Source organism: Leptodactylus fuscus, unplaced genomic scaffold (assembly GCF_031893055.1).
Source record: "Leptodactylus fuscus isolate aLepFus1 unplaced genomic scaffold, aLepFus1.hap2 HAP2_SCAFFOLD_61, whole genome shotgun sequence".
NCBI classification, from domain to species: domain Eukaryota; kingdom Metazoa; phylum Chordata; class Amphibia; order Anura; family Leptodactylidae; genus Leptodactylus; species Leptodactylus fuscus.
The window spans coordinates 266,970-290,078 of NW_027440642.1; the positions used below are offsets into that span (position 1 = coordinate 266,970).

The 23,109-nt window shown below is 43.5% G+C and overlaps 2 protein-coding genes across 4 annotated transcripts in view; one reads left to right on the plus strand and one right to left on the minus strand.

Annotated features, from left to right (window-relative positions):
• Nucleotides 1-21,961, minus strand: part of SLC38A12 (solute carrier family 38 member 12) — a 31,195-nt gene extending 9,234 nt beyond the window's left edge. Inside the window, exons 1-4 of the mRNA XM_075261905.1 lie at nt 21,915-21,961; nt 6,172-6,263; nt 4,365-4,486; nt 2,457-2,535 (exon numbers count right to left, since the gene is read on the minus strand). Of these exons, the coding sequence (XP_075118006.1) occupies nt 2,457-2,535; nt 4,365-4,486; nt 6,172-6,216 (246 nt within the window). The 5' untranslated portion in view covers nt 6,217-6,263; nt 21,915-21,961. The remainder of the gene's footprint in view (nt 1-2,456; nt 2,536-4,364; nt 4,487-6,171; nt 6,264-21,914) is intronic.
• Nucleotides 21,962-22,028: 67 nt separating this feature from the next.
• The window catches only part of NAT9 (N-acetyltransferase 9), an 87,149-nt gene continuing 86,068 nt past the window's right edge, over nt 22,029-23,109 (plus strand). For all 3 annotated transcript variants that reach the window (XM_075261911.1, XM_075261910.1, XM_075261912.1), the window contains exons 1-2: nt 22,029-22,090; nt 22,168-22,248. In XM_075261911.1, coding sequence (XP_075118012.1) covers nt 22,172-22,248 — 77 coding nt within the window. In that variant the 5' untranslated portion in view covers nt 22,029-22,090; nt 22,168-22,171. The remainder of the gene's footprint in view (nt 22,091-22,167; nt 22,249-23,109) is intronic.

Consider the following 23,109-nt stretch of genomic DNA (forward strand, 5'->3'; position numbering starts at 1 on the left):
ATGTGTCACGCTATGTGTTACTCGTGGTTAACCCACTTTAAAAACGGTGAAATGTCAATTGATGATCAACCGCGTTCTGGACGTCCGTCAACTTCCCGAACGGACGAAAATGTCCAAAAAAAATCAATGAGCTCGTGCGTGAAGATCGACGACGAACCATTGAGGAACTCGAAGAGTTGTCTGGAGTGAGTTGGCGCTCGATTCAGCGCATTTTATCGGAGGATTTGGGCATGTCACGGATCGCTGCAAAGTTTGTACCGCGGCTCTTGACTGATCAACAGAAATAGCGTCGCATCGAAACATGCCGTGCCATGAAAGAACAGGCCGAAACCCACCCAGAGCTTTTTTCTAAAATTGTTATGGGAGATGAGTCTTGGTGCTATGCTTACGACCCGGAAACCAAACAACAATCAAGCCCCTGGAAGACGTCATCCTCGCCCCGCGCCAAAAAGGTTCGTCAAGTGAAGTCCAATGTGAAGACAATGGTCACTTGTTATTTCGATGCAAAAGGGATTGTGCACTTGGAATTCGTTCCAACAGGTCAGACCGTCAACCAGATTTTCTACTTGGGGGTTCTCAAGAGGTTGCGCAACAGTGTGCGGCGAAAAAGGCCCAAAATGTGGCAGTCTGGTGATTGGTTTTTCCACCACGACAATGCCCCAGCCCACACCGCCATCTCGGTGACCACTTTCATGGCAAGAAACGGCATGGCTGTCTCGCCCCACCCACCCTATTCATCCAATATGGCTCCCAGTGACGTTTTTTTATTCCCACGAATGAAGAGGAACCTCCAGGGAAAGCATTTTGCCGATGTGAAGGAGGTGAAGACGAAAACGACGGAGGCGCTTGCACACATCCAAGTAGAGGAGTTTAAAAAAATGTTTTGAACAATGGCAGACAAGATTTGACAAATGTATTGCCGCTGAAGGAGACTGAAGGAACTTTGTACAAAAAATAAATACGCTTCTAAAACTTTTCTGGAAACTTCTGGGTACCCCCTCGTATATACACATTGGCATACACCGAATATACTCGAGTATAAGCCCACCCGAATATTAGCCCAGGCCCCTAATTTTACCACAAAAAAACTGGGAAAACTTATTGACTCGAGCATAAGCCGAGGGGGGAAATGCAGCAGCTGCTGGGAAATTTCAAAAATTAAAATGGTGGGAGTTTTTGGGTGCTGAGGAAGGGGAGGGGGTGTTTTGGTTGTCTGTCTGCCCCTTCCCTGAGATTGAGGACTGGGTTTTTCTTCCCCCACTTGGAATTCAGCCTGGCTGACTATAGGGGATCTGCAGTGCTCCTATTAACCCCTTCCCAATGGAACAGGAGCACTGCAGACCCCCTATATTCAGTAGACCGGGCACGCTCAGACACAGGGTCACCTCATGTGTTTCTGTCTCACAGTAATTTTCTACTTCTATATGTATTCTAGGGAAAGGAGGGATTTACATCTTTAATTTTATTTTTTTATTATATTTTTTAAAGCTTTTTTTTTTTTTCACTATTCCATGGGAGATTCTATACATTACTATTCCGGCTGGTCAAAAAAAAAAATATATATATATTTTTGCTTGACTTGAGCATAAGCTGAGGGGGGGCCTTTTCAGCACAAAAACTGTGCTGAAAAACTCGGCTTATACTCGAGTATATACAGCACATACATTTTAGAACAGAATTAGAAACTCTATATACTCGCGGGTTTTTTGTATTAAAAAAATAAAATAAATCAGTAAATGGTTAAATAAACAGAGGAGACGGCTTTAAAGTGAATTGTTCTGGTCAGGTTCTGCCGTGCTGGTGCTTGTAGTCCTCCACATGGCAGATATCACCTATGGCCAGGTCTGCACACTCCAGATTTGTTGCAGAGACCCAGAAGGCCCCGGGATACAGAAATATTCCTGGTCACATGAGCAAAATAATTTCTACAAGAAAAAAGCCGTTTGTGACCATCAGCGAGAGGTGAGATTGTACGGGCCCGTGCCCGAGTGTCTGGAAGGGGCTTTGTCTCCTCTCCCCGTTATGATCAAGTGCTCACTCAGCCAAAGCAAGTGTGCATGTGTACGGGGGAGTCAGACGGGATGACATGGCAAGAGCTTAGTCTGTAATCTCCCCTCCATCCCCAATGTTATACCCTAACATGGCTTTCAATGAGTAAGCACAGCTGATGTGTGTGAACACCGCCTAACCTGACCACATCAGTCTGGAAGAGGTGGGTGGAGCACAAACCAGGGGGCGGGATCAGACTACACAAAGTGTTTGTAGTCTGTAACACAACCTAATTGTACATAAATTTGCATAGACGCTGCGTACACAAACCAGAAGAATCCCTGCTCATCACAAGTTATAAAATGTGAAGGAGGCCGCTACTAGGACAAGCCTGCAGCAGCCATAGCGGCTCTCTACTGCCCCCTCCTCTATACAGTCCATAGATGAATGGAGACCGCACTCACCACCTCCTTCTCCCATCTCTTCCAGCGCAGCTGGGCATTGGCGGCCGCCATAGCTTCAACAACAAAGGTAGTGGTCATATAACTGGAAGAGAAGTGGCAGGTTAGGGCCCAATACAGACCAATGGAGGAGACGACTAAACACTCTGGAAAGGTTGTAAAACTCATTCTCATTGTTTGAAGAATAAAAATATCTTTTCATCACATTTTACGTCTATGTGATCCACTTGGAGTTTGGACTAGCATGCTCCCATAGGAATGAATGGACGCAGCCGACACGCAGCCGGGGCCGGCGTCCTGCCGCTTAACCCCCTGCACGCCGGCTGCTCCCATTCATTCCTATTCGAATAGTACTCGCTCATCTCTAGTGAATATCCAGAAATCTAAATGGCACACCCTTTTTATCTAAATGAATATGATAATTATAGTGGGACGACCCCCTCCCCAAATATCCCACCTCTCACATGCAAAAGGCATAAAAACTGATTAAAAATGCAAGATATCGTAAAGCTGCATTGTAATAATGTAAAAAGTGATGAACGGGGGAATGTAGGGTTTGGAAATAATACTGGTGTAAGGCTAGAATGGGATCGGTCACTAAAGGGTTAAAATGCAAATAAGCCACCAGAGTGCCAGGAATAGTTACTGAGCCACAAAGCCAAAAAAATCATGCAGTTTTAATGTGACTGTTAGAGGGTTAAAGGGATTGTCCAGCTTCAGACTAAGACGGAGACAAATCTTATTGTTTCTATAATAAAAGGTTCTGTAACTCGGCTACGTCCTCTCTGGATCGATTCCTCTCCGTTGTCTACATCTCTGTTCACTGTCATGCATTGTTTACTTCCAGTGGATAAAAATCAGTCCATGGTCATGTGATGTAAGGTCCACAGTCATGTGATGGAGGGTCCACGGTCATGTGATGGAGGGTCCACGGTCATGTGATGAAGGGTCCACGGTCATGTGATGAAGGGTCCACGGTCATGTGATGGAGGGTCCACGGTCATGTGATGAAGGGTCCACGGTCATGTGATGGAGGATCCAAGGTCATGTGATGGAGGGTCCACGGTCATGTGATGAAGGGTCCACGGTCATGTGATGAAGGGTCCACGGTCATGTGATGGAGGGTCCACGGTCATGTGATGGAGGGTCCACGGTCATGTGATGGAGGGTCCACGGTCATGTGATGGAGGGTCCACGGTCATGTGATGAAGGGTCCACGGTCATGTGATGAAGGGTCCACGGTCATGTGATGAAGGGTCCACGGTCATGTGATGAAGGGTCCACGGTCATGTGATGAAGGGTCCACGGTCATGTGATGGAGGATCCACGGTCATGTGATAGACACACAGGTGCACAGCTAAAGTCGCAGCACAGTAATAAGACATCTGCCCGATATTGTGCACTTGTGTGTCCATCACATGACCAAAGAGCGTATATCCAGGGACCGTCCACCCCATGACATATCCATTAGAAGTAAAAAACGAATGACAACAGAGTTCTAGAAAACGGTGAGGAATTGATATATAAGGTATATAGGAGAATTGTACAACTTTTTACTATACAAGCAATAAGATGTGTCTCTCAATGTTGGTCTGAAAGTGGCCAACCCCTTTAAGAAGCAAATGTTTTTCTTAGAGTCTTTATGTGAACCAATGAATAGATTGGTGTAAGCTGAAGTGTAGTCAAGGCGAAGCTTTAGGCATCTGACTAGTAGTGGATAGAATATGCTAGAGAGGTTATAAAAAAAATCCCTTTAAATGTAGCACTAGGGGGGCTCAGCAGTCTGCAGTCAGCTCCAGAGCGCCCCCTAGTGCTGAGCACAGACAGAAGTTATTACTGAGCCCTAGGTCTGGTCCAGGCGCTGTGTGGTGGAGCCCTAGGTCATGGCAAGGTAGCGGGGTGCTATGTACTCACCTCATGAACGCCAAGAAGATGATGAGCACAAGACTCACCAGCCAGCCAGCGTGGGCAAAGGCTTTAGGCATTGTCAGGGCTCCGGTGCCAACTATTAAGTTGAACATGTAAACTAGTCCGACCTGCAATATGGAAAGGAAGAGGACAGGTTAGCCCACAAATAAGGACCCCCAAAGTCCCTCTGCACATTCAGGTAAGACTACCATTATATATACATGGTGAGATACAGCAGGCAATGGGGTGGCAGGGCAGCCATTTATGAGTAATCACCCTCCACCTCACCAGATATGTTTAGGGGACAATGCAGTGGATCTATGGGCAGGAATGCCCCTTTAATAGAGTATTAGGGTCTCCCTACAGAAGGCTGCACATTAGTATGCGACATCTGTCCCAGGGATTGCAGGGTCAGCGGGGCTCTTCTTGCCTCCGTCAGCCACTTTACGCAACCTCCAGCCGTATCCAAGGAGCTGAGCAAGCAAAAGTCTAGAAGAAAACTGGTTTCATTGAGGAAGAGCAAAAAAAATTGTGTCCCTGCAGTGAATAAGTTGTGTAAAACCAGAAAGCTGTGTCCTGCGGATATACAAAGCGACTGGTACTCGGGCATCGGTCGCCACACACGGGGCAGCTGTAACACAACCAATGGTCATCCATCCTACGGGGGAGGGGGGCTCTGATCAGGATCTTGGAGGGCAGTCACACACAGAGCCTATCGGCCTACGCTCTATTACACACAGGACTGGACAGCGTGCAATGCTTTATGTCCCCAGTGGTGGCGCTGCAGGGAAATGGAATACTGACTGCTAGGTTTCCTAATCGGTCTGGGGGTCCCAGCAGGGGGCGCACTTTAGAATTATCTCCTCACTGACACGTAAAGCCAATTCAGTAGGTGTCTCTCACATCCAATGGAGCAGTCAGGCTTGGCCAAGTTCGCTTTCACAAGTTACACTATTCCTGGGATTGGGCTCTATAGGGTTAACTACATATACTATACGCTCCATCCATATATAGGACCGTCCAAGGTATAGATGATGGCGATGGTCACATATACATGGTGTAGCCCTCCGACCCCTACACTCCTATAATGGGGGCCTGACTATGGACGGCCGACACATCTATTGCTCATTCCGTTTCTTCCTATATTGGCGGGGTCCTCCTGATATACCCCAAGGGGCACAAGTGGGAGCCATTTACATCATTGCTCCCAAGATGACTAATTTCACTCTCTTATGGGCGCCGGCCTGTTATTTGGACAGCTCGTGCACATGACGGAATTTAGAGAGGGCCACGTGTCACCCAAGATGGATTAGTCTGAGGAACAAGGGGTCTACCCAGCAGAGGGGCTTGAGGGGGATCGGGCAGGACAATTCTTTCTACAAGCTCTGCTGTCGCCCTTTCAGAACAATGGAAGGAAGATTCCCCCTCAAAATCCGCTCCAAATTCTGCCTGAACTCTCCCGCCCACTGACTTAATTGGGAAGCAACAAGACGCTTCGTGTCCTGCTTGATCTTTCCTTGGCTGCAGAGCTCGCACTTCGTATATGTAAAAGCGCCAAGACTTGGGCTCCATAAGGACGGTTTTTGGAGAGGAATTTGAGTCTAGGATCGCTTGAAGTCTGTATGTGAACATACCCTTACAAGTGATCCCCCTTTAACGGATCCCCTATTGTAGGGGCCCCTGAGGCCAGTCCTGGCGGTGACCGCTCACAGAATATACTATAATATATGGCCGGACAGTAAATCCTACAAGCTAATACACAGACATGCAGACAAAGTCCCTGGGAATCCCGCTCTCACCGTATAATACTTACAAATGGAGAATAGAGCTCCCCTGTGTCAGTGATGTCACCGGCCATGGCTGGGGAGGGGTAGGGATGAAGGAAGGGAGGAGGGGCAGGGGAACCTGCAAAAAAATGGAAAGAATTGGCGTCAATTCCATGAAAAGACTATTCCACCTTCACAATGACATGGCAGCGCACTATCCCATCACACAACTATGACCATACGAAAGAAAGAAAGACCTTACAGAATCCTTCTATCAGCACAGAACCCTACAAACCCTATAGGACCGCAGGGAACCCTACAAACCCTATAGGACCGCAGGGAACCCTACAAACCCTATAGGACCGCAGGGAACCCTACAAACCCTATAGGACCGCACGGAATCCTAGAAACCCTATAGGACTGCAGGGAATCCTACAAACCCTATAGGACCGCAGGGAACCCTAGAAACGCCAAAGGGCCGCAAGGAATCCAAGAAACCCTATAGGACCGCAGGGAACCCTACAAACGCTATAGGACCGCAGGGAACCCTACAAACCCTATAGGGCCGCAGGGAATCCTAGAAACCCTATAGGACCGCAGAGAACCCTACAAACCCTATAGGACCGCAGGGAATCCTACAAACCCTATAGGACCGCAGGGAACCCTACAAACCCTATAGGACCGCAGGGAACCCTACAAACCCTATAGGACCGCAGGGAATCCTACAAACCCTATAGGACCGCAGGGAATCCTACAAACCCTATATGGCCACAGAGAATCCTACAAACCCTATAGGACCACAGAGAACCCTACAAAACAAACCCTATAGGACAACAGGGAATCCTAGAAAACCTATATGGCCGCAGAGAATCCTACAAACCCTATATGGCCACAGAGAATCCTACAAACCCTATAGGACCGCAGGGAATCCTTCAAACCCTATAGGACCGCAGGGAATCCGACAAACCCTATAGGACCACAGAGAATCCTAGAAACCCTATAGGACCGCAGAGAACCCTACAAACCCTATAGGACCACAGGGAATCCTACAAACCTATAGGACCACAGGGAATCCTACAAACCTATAGGACCACAGAGAATCCTACAAACCTTATAGGACCGCAGAGAATCCTACAAACCCTATAAGGCCGGAGAGAACCCTACAAACCCTATAGGACGGCAGAGAATCCTACAAACCCTATAGGGCTGCAGAAAACCCTACAAACCCTATAGGACCACAGGGAATCCTACAAACCCTATATGGCCGCAGAGAATCCTACAAACCCTATAGGACTGCAGGGAATCCTAGAAACCCTATAGGACCACAGGGAATCCTAGAAACCCTATATGACGGCAGAGAATCCTCCAAACCCTATAGGACCGCAGGGAACCCTACAAACCCTAGAGGACCACACGGAATCCTAGAAACCCTATAGGGCTGCAGGGAATCCTAGAAACCCTATAGGACCGCAGGGAACCCTACAAACCCTATAGGACCGCAGGGAACCCTACAAACCCTATAGGACCGCAGGGAACCCTACAAACCCTATAGGACCGCAGGGAACCCTACAAACCCTATAGGACCGCAGGGAACCCTACAAACCCTATAGGGCTGCAGGGAATCCTAGAAACCCTATAGGACCGCAGAGAACCCTACAAACCCTATAGGACCGCAGGGAATCCTACAAACCCTATAGGACCGCAGGGAATCCTACAAACCCTATATGGCCACAGAGAATCCTACAAACCCTATAGGACCGCAGGGAATCCTTCAAACCCTATAGGACCACAGAGAATCCTAGAAACCCTATAGGACCGCAGAGAACCCTACAAACCCTATAGGACCACAGGGAATCCTACAAACCTATAGGACCACAGGGAATCCTACAAACCTATAGGACCACAGAGAATCCTACAAACCTTATAGGACCGCAGAGAATCCTACAAACCCTATAAGGCCGGAGAGAACCCTACAAACCCTATAGGACCACAGGGAATCCTACAAACCCTATATGGCCGCAGAGAATCCTACAAACCCTATAGGACTGCAGGGAATCCTAGAAACCCTATAGGACCACAGGGAATCCTAGAAACCCTATATGACGGCAGAGAATCCTCCAAACCCTATAGGACCGCAGGGAACCCTACAAACCCTATAGGACCACACGGAATCCTAGAAACCCTATAGGGCTGCAGGGAATCCTAGAAACCCTATAGGACCGCAGGGAACCCTACAAACCCTATAGGACCGCAGGGAACCCTACAAACCCTATAGGACCGCAGGGAACCCTACAAACCCTATAGGACCGCAGGGAACCCTACAAACCCTATAGGACCGCAGGGAACCCTACAAACCCTATAGGGCTGCAGGGAATCCTAGAAACCCTATAGGACCGCAGAGAACCCTACAAACCCTATAGGACCGCAGGGAATCCTACAAACCCTATAGGACCGCAGGGAATCCTACAAACCCTATATGGCCACAGAGAATCCTACAAACCCTATAGGACCACAGAGAACCCTACAAAACAAACCCTATAGGACAACAGGGAATCCTAGAAACCCTATATGGCCGCAGAGAATCCTACAAACCCTATATGGCCACAGAGAATCCTACAAACCCTATAGGACCGCAGGGAATCCTTCAAACCCTATAGGACCGCAGAGAATCCTAGAAACCCTATAGGACCGCAGAGAACCCTACAAACCCTATAGGACCACAGAGAACCCTACAAACCCTATAGGACCACAGGGAATCCTACAAACCTATAGGACCACAGGGAATCCTACAAACCTATAGGACCACAGAGAATCCTACAAACCTTATAGGACCGCAGAGAATCCTACAAACCCTATAAGGTCGGAGAGAACCCTACAAACCCTATAGGACCGCAGAGAATCCTACAAACCCTATAGGACCGCAGGAAACCCTACAAACCCTATAGGACCGCAGAAAACCCTACAAACCCTATAGGGCTGCAGAAAACCCTACAAACCCCTATAAGGCCACAGAGAATCCTACAAACCCTATATGGCCACAGAGAATCCTACAAACCCTATAGGACCGCAGGGAATCCTACAAACCCTATATGTCCTATAGGGTTTGTAGGATTCCCTGCGGTCCTATAGGGTTTGTAGGATTCCCTGCGGTGTTCAGCCAGCTGATCAGCCGGGTCCCAGGTGTCAGACTCCCACCCATCACATATCTATGACCTTTAAGGGATCTCTGCAGCAGTGTAGTGGAGATCCGCCATCGTTTCGGTGCTAGTAATGGCTTCAGATCCGTTCCGCCCAGTCTGAGCGCTGTGACCGCCGGGCAGGAATAACACACAGTCATCTCCTTGTTGCTATTATTACCTCTCGCATTCCGTTCGTTGTGTTATCATAACAATGCCATGACTGCTTTCTGATTATGGAACATTGCTCCGGACGTATTCATCACCTGGAGGCACCTCTGAGCTGTGGCTATATACAGTCACCGGCATTTACATAGCCCCTATACACCTGTATACTCTGCTTATATACCGCTAATAGCCCCTATACACCTGTATACTCTGCCTATATACTGCTAATAGCCCCTATACACAGGCATACTCTGCTTATATACCGCTAATAGCCCCTATACACCTGTATACTCTGCCTATATACTGCTAATAGCCCCTATACACAGGCATACTCTGCTTATATACCACTAATAGCCCCTATACACAGGCATACTCTGCTTATATACCACTAATAGCCCCTATACACAGGCATACTCTGCTTATATACCGCTAATAGCCCCTATACACAGGCATACTCTGCTTATATACCGCTAATAGCCCCTATACACAGGCATACTCTGCTTATATACCACTAATAGCCCCTATACACCTGTATACTCTGCCTATATACCACTAATAGCCCCTATACACAGACACATTCTGCTTATATACCACTAATAGCCCCTATACACAGGCATACTCTGCTTATATACCGCTAATAGCCCTATACACAGGCATACTCTGCTTATATACCACTAATAGCCCCTATACACAGGCATACTCTGCTTATATACCACTAATAGCCCTATACACAGGCATACTCTGCTTATATACCACTAATAGCCCCTATACACAGGCATACTCTGCTTATATACCACTAATAGCCCCTATACACAGGCATACTCTGCTTATATACCACTAATAGCCCCTATACACAGGCATACTCTGCTTATATACCACTAATAGCCCCTATACACAGGCATACTCTGCTTATATACCGCTAATAGCCCCTATACACAGGCATACTCTGCTTATATACCGCTAATAGTCCCTATACACAGGCACACTCTGCTTATATACCGCTAATAGCCCCTATACACAGGCATACTCTGCTTATATACCACTAATAGCCCCTATACACAGGCATACTCTGCTTATATACCGCTAATAGCCCCTATACACAGGCATACTCTGCTTATATACCACTAATAGCCCCTATACACAGGCATACTCTGCTTATATACCGCTAATAGCCCTATACACAGGCATACTCTGCTTATATACCGCTAATAGCCCCTATACACAGGCACACTCTGCTTATATACCGCTAATAGCCCCTATACACAGGCACACTCTGCTTATATACCGCTAATAGCCCCTATACACAGGCATACTCTGCTTATATACCACTAATAGCCCCTATACACAGGCATACTCTGCTTATATACCGCTAATAGCCCTATACACAGGCATACTCTGCTTATATACCACTAATAGCCCCTATACACAGGCACACTCTGCTTATATACCACTAATAGCCCCTATACACAGGCATACTCTGCTTATATACCAGTAATAGCCCCTATACACAGGCATACTCTGCTTATATACCACTAATAGCCCCTATACACAGGCATACTCTGCTTATATACCGCTAATAGCCCCTATACACAGGCATACTCTGCTTATATACCGCTAATAGCCCCTATACACAGGCATACTCTGCTTATATACCACTAATAGCCCCTATACACAGGCATACTCTGCTTATATACCGCTAATAGCCCCTATACACAGGCATACTCTGCTTATATACCACTAATAGCCCCTATACACAGGCATACTCTGCTTATATACCGCTAATAGCCCCTATACACAGGCACACTCTGCTTATATACCGCTAATAGCCCCTATACACAGGCACACTCTGCTTATATACCACTAATAGCCCCTATACACAGGCATACTCTGCTTATATACCGCTAATAGCCCCTATACACAGGCATACTCTGCTTATATACCACTAATAGCCCCTATACACCTGTATACTCTGCTTATATACCACTAATAGCCCCTATACACAGGCATACTCTGCTTATATACCGCTAATAGCCCCTATACACAGGCATACTCTGCTTATATACCGCTAATAGCTCCTATACACAGGCACACTCTGCTTATATACCGCTAATAGTCCCTATACACCTGTATACTCTGCTTATATACCACTAATAGCCCCTATACACAGGCATACTCTGCTTATATACCACTAATAGCCCCTATACACAGGCATACTCTGCTTATATACCGCTAATAGCCCCTATACACAGGCATACTCTGCTTATATACCGCTAATAGCCCCTATACACAGGCATACTCTGCTTATATACCGCTAATAGCCCCTATACACAGGGATACTCTGCTTATATACCGCTAATAGCCCTTATACACAGGCATACTCTGCTTATATACCACTAATAGCCCCTATACACAGGCATACTCTGCTTATATACCGCTAATAGCCCCTATACACAGGGATACTCTGCTTATATACCACTAATAGCCCTATACACAGGCATACTCTGCTTATATACCGCTAATAGTCCCTATACACAGGCACACTCTGCTTATATACCGCTAATAGTCCCTATACACAGGCATACTCTGCTTATATACCGCTAATAGTCCCTATACACAGGCACACTCTGCTTATATACCGCTAATAGCCCCTATACACAGGCACACTCTGCACATATACCACTAATAGCCCCTATACACAGGCATACTCTGCTTATATACCGCTAATAGCCCTATACACAGGCATACTCTGCTTATATACCGCTAATAGTCCCTATACACAGGCACACTCTGCTTATATACCGCTAATAGCCCCTATACACAGGCATACTCTGCCTATATACCGCTAATAGCCCCTATACACAGGGATACTCTGTGTATATACCACTAATAGCCCCTATACACAGGCATACTCTGCCTATATACCACTAATAGCCCCTATACACAGGCATACTCTGCTTATATACCGCTAATAGCCCCTATACACAGGCATACTCTGCTTATATACCGCTAATAGCCCTATACACAGGCATACTCTGCTTATATACCGCTAATGGCCCCTATACACAGGCATACTCTGCTTATATACCGCTAATAGCCCCTATACACAGGCATACTCTGCCTATATACCGCTAATAGCCCCTATACACAGGGATACTCTGTGTATATACCACTAATAGCCCCTATACACAGGCATACTCTGCCTATATACCACTAATAGCCCCTATACACAGGCATACTCTGCTTATATACCGCTAATAGCCCCTATACACAGGCATACTCTGCTTATATACCGCTAATAGCCCTATACACAGGCATACTCTGCTTATATACCGCTAATGGCCCCTATACACAGGCATACTCTGCTTATATACCGCTAATAGCCCCTATACACAGGCATACTCTGCTTATATACCGCTAATAGCCCCTATACACAGGCATACTCTGCTTATATACCGCTAATAGCCCCTATACACAGGCATACTCTGCTTATATACCACTAATAGCCCCTATACACAGGCATACTCTGCTTATATACCGCTAATAGCCCCTATACACAGGCACACTCTGCTTATATACCGCTAATAGCCCCTATACACAGGCATACTCTGCTTATATACCGCTAATAGCCCCTATACACAGGCATACTCTGCTTATATACCACTAATAGCCCCTATACACAGGCATACTCTGCTTATATACCGCTAATAGCCCCTATACACAGGCATACTCTGCTTATATACCGCTAATAGCCCCTATACACAGGCATACTCTGCTTATATACCGCTAATAGCCCCTATACACCTGTATACTCTGCTTATATACCACTAATAGCCCCTATACACAGGCATACTCTGCTTATATACCACTAATAGCCCCTATACACCTGTATACTCTGCTTATATACCGCTAATAGCCCCTATACACAGGCATACTCTGCTTATATACCGCTAATAGCCCCTATACACAGGCATACTCTGCTTATATACCACTAATAGCCCCTATACACAGGCATACTCTGCTTATATACCGCTAATAGCCCCTATACACAGGCATACTCTGCTTATATACCACTAATAGCCCCTATACACAGGCATACTCTGCACATATACCACTAATAGCCCCTATACACAGGCATACTCTGCTTATATACCGCTAATAGCCCTATACACAGGCATACTCTGCTTATATACCACTAATAGCCCCTATACACAGGCATACTCTGCTTATATACCGCTAATAGCCCCTATACACAGGCATACTCTGCTTATATACCACTAATAGCCCCTATACACAGGCACACTCTGCTTATATACCAGTAATAGCCCCTATACACAGGCATACTCTGCTTATATACCGCTAATAGCCCCTATACACAGGCATACTCTGCTTATATACCACTAATAGCCCCTATACACCTGTATACTCTGCTTATATACCACTAATAGCCCCTATACACAGGCACACTCTGCTTATATACCACTAATAGCCCCTATACACAGGCACACTCTGCTTATATACCAGTAATAGCCCCTATACACAGGCACACTCTGCTTATATACCGCTAATAGCCCCTATACACAGGCATACTCTGCTTATATACCGCTAATAGCCCCTATACACAGGCATACTCTGCTTATATACCGCTAATAGCCCCTATACACCTGTATACTCTGCTTATATACCACTAATAGCCCCTATACACAGGCATACTCTGCTTATATACCACTAATAGCCCCTATACACCTGTATACTCTGCTTATATACCGCTAATAGCCCCTATACACAGGCATACTCTGCTTATATACCGCTAATAGCCCCTATACACAGGCATACTCTGCTTATATACCACTAATAGCCCCTATACACAGGCATACTCTGCTTATATACCGCTAATAGCCCCTATACACAGGCATACTCTGCTTATATACCACTAATAGCCCCTATACACAGGCATACTCTGCACATATACCACTAATAGCCCCTATACACAGGCATACTCTGCTTATATACCGCTAATAGCCCCTATACACAGGCACACTCTGCTTATATACCACTAATAGCCCCTATACACAGGCACACTCTGCTTATATACCAGTAATAGCCCCTATACACAGGCACACTCTGCTTATATACCGCTAATAGCCCCTATACACAGGCATACTCTGCTTATATACCACTAATAGCCCCTATACACAGGCACACTCTGCTTATATACCAGTAATAGCCCCTATACACAGGCACACTCTGCTTATATACCGCTAATAGCCCCTATACACAGGCATACTCTGCTTATATACCGCTAATAGCCCTATACACAGGCATACTCTGCTTATATACCGCTAATAGCCCCTATACACAGGCATACTCTGCTTATATACCGCTAATAGCCCCTATACACAGGCATACTCTGCTTATATACCGCTAATAGCCCCTATACACAGGCATACTCTGCTTATATACCGCTAATAGCCCCTATACACAGGCATACTCTGCTTATATACCGCTAATAGCCCCTATACACAGGCATACTCTGCTTATATACCACTAATAGCCCCTATACACAGGCATACTCTGCTTATATACCACTAATAGCCCTATACACAGGCATACTCTGCTTATATACCACTAATAGCCCCTATACACAGGCATACTCTGCTTATATACCACTAATAGCCCTATACACAGGCATACTCTGCTTATATACCACTAATAGCCCTATACACAGGCATACTCTGCTTATATACCACTAATAGCCCCTATACACAGGCATACTCTGCTTATATACCACTAATAGCCCCTATACACAGGCATACTCTGCTTATATACCGCTAATAGCCCCTATACACAGGCATACTCTGCTTATATACCGCTAATAGCCCCTATACACAGGTATACTCTGCTTATATACCACTAATAGCCCCTATACACAGGCACACTCTGCTTATATACCACTAATAGCCCCTATACACAGGCATACTCTGCTTATATACCAGTAATAGCCCCTATACACAGGGATACTCTGCTTATATACCGCTAATAGTCCCTATACACAGGCACACTCTGCTTATATACCACTAATAGCCCCTATACACAGGCATACTCTGCTTATATACCGCTAATAGCCCCTATACACAGGCATACTCTGCTTATATACCGCTAATAGCCCCTATACACAGGCATACTCTGCTTATATACCACTAATAGCCCCTATACACAGGCATACTCTGCTTATATACCGCTAATAGCCCCTATACACAGGCATACTCTGCTTATATACCGCTAATAGCCCCTATACACAGGCATACTCTGCTTATATACCGCTAATAGCCCCTATACACAGGCATACTCCGCTTATATACCGCTAATAGCCCCTATACACAGGCATACTCTGCTTATATACCACTAATAGCCCCTATACACAGGCATACTCTGCTTATATACCACTAATAGCCCCTATACACAGGCACACTCTGCTTATATACCGCTAATAGCCCCTATACACAGGCATACTCTGCTTATATACCACTAATAGCCCCTATACACAGGGATACTCTGCCTATATACCGCTAATAGCCCCTATACACAGGCATACTCTGCTTATATACCACTAATAGCCCCTATACACAGGCACACTCTGCTTATATACCGCTAATAGCCCCTATACACAGGCACACTCTGCTTATATACCACTAATAGCCCCTATACACAGGCATACTCTGCTTATATACCGCTAATAGAGAAAAAGAAATTTTAAAACAGCGAGATCTATGAAGGAGCTAAAAGTCACAGAGTTCTCCTCAAGCAGAGCTGACGGGATCATCAACAACACACAGACAAAGTTGCTGGGCAGAAGCTAGTAATATATAGATACAGTATAGGTAGGAGATATAATATATAGATACAGAGAGATACGTCATACGGTGAAGATATATAAATACAGTATACGGTGGGGATATAATATATAGATACGGTAGAGAATGAGAATATAATATATAAATACAGATAGATACGGTATATGGTGGAGATATAATATATAGCTACACATAGATACGGTATACGGTGGAGATATATAAATACAGTATACGGTGGGGATATAATATATAGATACAGAGAGATACGGTATACGGTGAAGATATATAAATATGGTATATGGTGGGGATATAATATATAGATACGGTATAGGTAGGAGATATAATATATAGATACAGATAGATATGATATACAGTGGGGATATAATATATAGATACGGTATACGGTGAAGCTATATAGATACGGTATAGGTAGGAGATATAATATATAGCTACACATAGATACGGTATACGGTGACGCTATATAAATACGGTGGAGATATAATATATATATATATACGGTATATGGTGGAGATATAATATATAGATACGGTATAGGTAGGAGATATAATATATAGATACAGATAGATACGGTATACGGTGACGCTATATAAATACGGTGGAGATATAATATATAGATACGGTATATGGTGGAGATATAATATATAGATACAGATAGATACGGTATACGGTGAAGATATATAAATATGGTATATGGTGGGGATATAATATATAGATACGGTATACAGTGGGGATATAATATATAGATACGGTATATGGTGGAGATATAATATATAGATACGGTATATGGTGGAGATATAATATATAGATACGGTATACGGTAGGAGATATAATATATAGATACGGTATAGGTAGGAGATATAATATATAGATACAGATAGATACGGTATACAATGGAGATATAATATATAGATACGGTATACGGTGGAGATATAATATATAGATACGGTATACAGTGGAGATATAATATATAGATACGGTATAGGTAGGAGATATATATAGATACAGATAGATACGGTATACGGTGGAGATATAATATATAGATACGGTATACAGTGGAGATATAATATATAGATACGGTATATGGTGGAGATATAATATATAGATACGGTATAGGTAGGAGATATAATATATAGATACAGTATATGGTGGAGATATAATATATAGATACGGTATACAGTGGAGATATAATATATAGATACGGTATACAGTGGAGATATAATATATAGATACGGTATAGGTAGGAGATATAATATATAGATACGGTATATGGTGGAGATATAATATATAGATACGGTATACGGTGGAGATATAATATATAGATACGGTATACGGTGGAGATATAATATATAGATACGGTATAGGTAGGAGATATAATATATAGATACAGTATAGGTAGGAGATATAATATATAGATACAGTATATGGTGGAGATATAATATATAGATACGGTATACGGTGGAGATATAATATATAGATACGGTATATGGTGGAGATATAATATATAGATACGGTATACGGTGGAGATATAATATATAGATACGGTATAGGTAGGAGATATAATATATAGATACGGTATAGGTAGGAGATATAATATATAGATACGGTATAGGTAGGAGATATAATATATAGATACGGTATACGGTGGAGATATAATATATAGATACGGTATATGGTGGAGATATAATATATAGATACGGTATAGGTAGGAGATATAATATATAGATACAGTATATGGTGGAGATATAATATATAGATACGGTATACAGTGGAGATATAATATATAGATACGGTATAGGTAGGAGATATAATATATAGATACGGTATAGGTAGGAGATATAATATATAGATACGGTATACAGTGGAGATATAATATATAGATACGGTATACAGTGGGGATATAATATATAGATACGGTATACGGTGGGGATATAATATATAGATACGGTATAGGTAGGAGATATAATATATAGATACAGATAGATACGGTATACGGTGGGGATATAATATATAGATACGGTATACGGTGGGGATATAATATATAGATACGGTATATGGTGGAGATATAATATATAGATACGGTATAGGTAGGAGATATAATATATAGATACAGTATATGGTGGAGATATAATATATAGATACGGTATACAGTGGAGATATAATATATAGATACGGTATAGGTAGGAGATATAATATATAGATACGGTATACGGTGGAGATATAATATATAGATACGGTATAGGTAGGAGATATAATATATTGATACGGTATAGGTAGGAGATATAATATATAGATACGGTATACGGTAGGAGATATAATATATAGATACGGTATACAGTGGGTATATAATATATAGATACGGTATACAGTGGGGATATAATATATAGATACGGTATACGGTGGGGATATAATATATAGATACGGTACAGGTAGGAGATATAATATATAGATACGGTATACAGTGGGGATATAATATATAGATACGGTATATGGTGGAGATATAATATATAGATACGGTATAGGTAGGAGATATAATATATAGATACAGATAGATACGGTATACAGTGGGGATATAATATATAGATACGGTATAGGTAGGAGATATAATATATAGATACGGTATACGGTGGGGATATAATATATAGATACGGTATACGGTGGGGATATAATATATAGATACGGTATAGGTAGGAGATATAATATATAGATACGGTATAGGTAGGAGATATAATATATAGATACAGATAGATACGGTATACGGTGGAGATATAATACATAGATACGGTATAGGTAGGAGATATAATATATAGATACGGTATACAGTGGGGATATAATATATAGATACAGATAGATACGGTATACAGTGGGGATATAATATATAGATACGGTATAGGTAGGAGATATAATATATAGATACGGTATACAGTGGGGATATAATATATAGACACGGTATAGGTAGGAGATATAATATATAGATACGGTATACGGTGGAGATATAATATATAGATACGGTATAGGTAGGAGATATAATATATAGATACAGATAGATACGGTATACGGTGGGGATATAATATATAGATACGGTATACGGTGGAGATATAATATATAGATACGGTATACAGTGGGGATATAATATATAGATACAGATAGATACGGTATACAGTGGGGATATAATATATAGATACGGTATACAGTGGGGATATAATATATAGATACAGATAGATACGGTATACAGTGGGGATATAATATATAGATACGGTATACGGTGGAGATATAATATATAGATACGGTATACAGTGGGGATATAATATATAGATACGGTATAGGTAGGAGATATAATATATAGATACGGTATATGGTGGGGATATAATATATAGATACGGCATAGGTAGGAGATATAATATATAGATACGGTATATGGTGGAGATATAATATATAGATACGGTATAGGTAGGAGATATAATATATAGATACGGTATATGGTGGAGATATAATATATAGATACGGTATAGGTAGGAGATATAATATATAGATACGGTATAGGTAGGAGATATAATATATAGATACGGTATATGGTGGGGATATAATATATAGATACGGTATAGGTAGGAGATATAATATATAGATACGGTATAGGTAGGAGATATAATATATAGATACGGTATATGGTGGAGATATAATATATAGATACGGTATAGGTAGGAGATATAATATATAGATACGGCATAGGTAGGAGATATAATATATAGATACGGTATATGGTGGGGATATAATATATAGATACGATATACGGTGGGGATATAATATATAGATACGGTATACGGTGGGGATATAATATATAGATACGGTATACGGTGGAGATATAATACATAGATACGATATACAGTGGAGATATAATACATAGATACGATATACAGTGGAGATATAATATATAGATACGGTATACGGTGGAGATATAATACATAGATACGGTATACAGTGGAGATATAATATATAGATACGGTATAGGTAGGAGATATAATATATAGATACGGTATAGGTAGGAGATATAATATATAGATACGGTATACAGTGGGGATATAATATATAGATACGGTATAGGTAGGAGATATAATATATAGATACGGTATACAGTGGGGATATAATACATAGATACGGTATAGGTAGGAGATATAATACATAGATACGGTATACGGTGGGGATATAATATATAGATACGGTATACGGTGGAGATATAATACATAGATACGGTATAGGTAGGAGATATAATATATAGATACGGTATACAGTGGAGATATAATATATAGATACGGTATAGGTAGGAGATATAATATATAGATATGGTATACAGTGGGGATATAATATATAGATACGGTATATGGTGGGGATATAATATATAGATACGGTATACAGTGGGGATATAATATATAGATACGGTATACGGTGGGGATATAATATATAGATACGGTATAGGTAGGAGATATAATATATAGATACGGTATATGGTGGGGATATAATATATAGATACGGTATACGGTGGGGATATAATATATAGATACGGTATACGGTGGGGATATAATATATAGATACGGTATAGGTAGGAGATATAATATATAGATACGGTATACGGTGGGGATATAATACATAGATACGGTATAGGTAGGAGATATAATATATAGATACGGTATAGGTAGGAGATATAATATATAGATACAGATAGATACGGTGTACGGTGGAGATATAATACATAGATACGGTATAGGTAGGAGATATAATATATAGATACGGTATACGGTGGGGATATAATATATAGATACGGTATAGGTAGGAGATATAATATATAGATACGGTATACGGTGGAGATATAATACATAGATACGGTATAGGTAGGAGATATAATATATAGATACGGTATACGGTGGGGATATAATATATAGATACGGTATATGGTGGGGATATAATATATAGATACGGTATACAGTGGGGATATAATATATAGATACGGTATAGGTAGGAGATATAATATATAGATACGGTATATGGTGGGGATATAATATATAGATACGGTATACGGTGGGGATATAATATATAGATACGGTATACGGTGGGGATATAATATATAGATACGGTATACGGTGGGGATATAATATATAGATACGGTATACGGTGGGGATATAATACATAGATACGGTATAGGTAGGAGATATAATATATAGATACGGTATAGGTAGGAGATATAATATATAGATACAGATAGATACGGTGTACGGTGGAGATATAATACATAGATACGGTATAGGTAGGAGATATAATATATAGATACGGTATACGGTGGAGATATAATATATAGATACGGTATAGGTAGGAGATATAATCCAGCCCCCCACCCCTATATGAGACTATGGGGCTACTAATGAGAGGGGCTCGGTCTCTCCAGCTGCTGAGGACTACACAGCCCAGCATGCCTTGCCCTGACTCCTCAGTAGCCTCAGCCCGGCTCCACTAATAGATGAGGCCCCCCAGGATCAGACACCCGAGGGGCCCCCCGTCCTCCCGCACCCCGTTGCCCATGGTTACCACTGCTCTCGCTGATGTTCCGGGTGTATAGATCACATGCGTGGCCTCCAAGTGGTCACGTGCGCAATTACCCAATGAGAAGCAGCCACGTCACCGCCCAGCTGCTTCCGGCTCGTGTGCCGGGTGGGGAAGTGCTGGAGTAGGCGGGGCTAGACGAAGAGATGGTGACGGAGCAGGTGAGCTGTGTACGTCATGTGTGCGTGACGTCATCGGACCGCAGTGACTGACTTCTCATTGTTCTTGTGTTTTTCAGAGCCATGCGTGTGAATGAGGACACAGTGCTGAGGGGACACAAAGTGCTGCTGGTGCCCTACGAGCCCCACCACGTGCCCAGGTACGCGGAAATACCCCTGTATAGCAGCTAGGGCTGTGGGGGTGGTAAGGGGGCGTTCACACGGTGCAGTTATCTCATCTTAGTCCAGGTTGGTCACTCAGGCAAGTTGGCGGACAGCTAGTCCTCCTACCCCCCATACACAGGGAGCGGGGTACAGCTAGTCCTCCTACCCCCCCATACACAGGGAGCGGGGTACAGCTAGTCCTCCTACCCCCCATACACAGGGAGCGGGGTACAGCTAGTCCTCCTACCCCCCCATACACAGGGAGCGGGGTACAGCTAGTCCTCCTACCCCCCATACACAGGGAGCGGGGTACAGCTAGTCCTCCTACCCCCCCATACACAGGGAGCGGGGTACAGCTAGTCCTCCTACCCCCCATACACAGGGAGCGGGGTACAGCTAGTCCTCCTACCCCCCCATACACAGGGAGCGGGGTACAGCTAGTCCTCCTACCCCCCATACACAGGGAGCGGGGTACAGCTAGTCCTCCTACCCCCCCATACACAGGGAGCGGGGTACAGCTAGTCCTCCTACCCCCCCATACACAGGGAGCGGGGTACAGCTAGTCCTCCTACCCCCCCATACACAGGGAGCGGGGTACAGCTAGTCCTCCTACCCCCCCATACACAGGGAGCGGGGTACAGCTAGTCCTCCTACCCCCCCATACACCCAGAGCGGGGTACAGCTAGTCCTCCTACCCCCCCATACACAGGGAGCGGGGTACAGCTAGTCCTCCTACCCCCCCATACACAGGGAGCGGGGTACAGCTAGTCCTCCTACCCCCCATACACAGGGAGCGGGGTACAGCTAGTCCTCCTACCCCCCATACACAGGGAGCGGGGTACAGCTAGTCCTCCTAC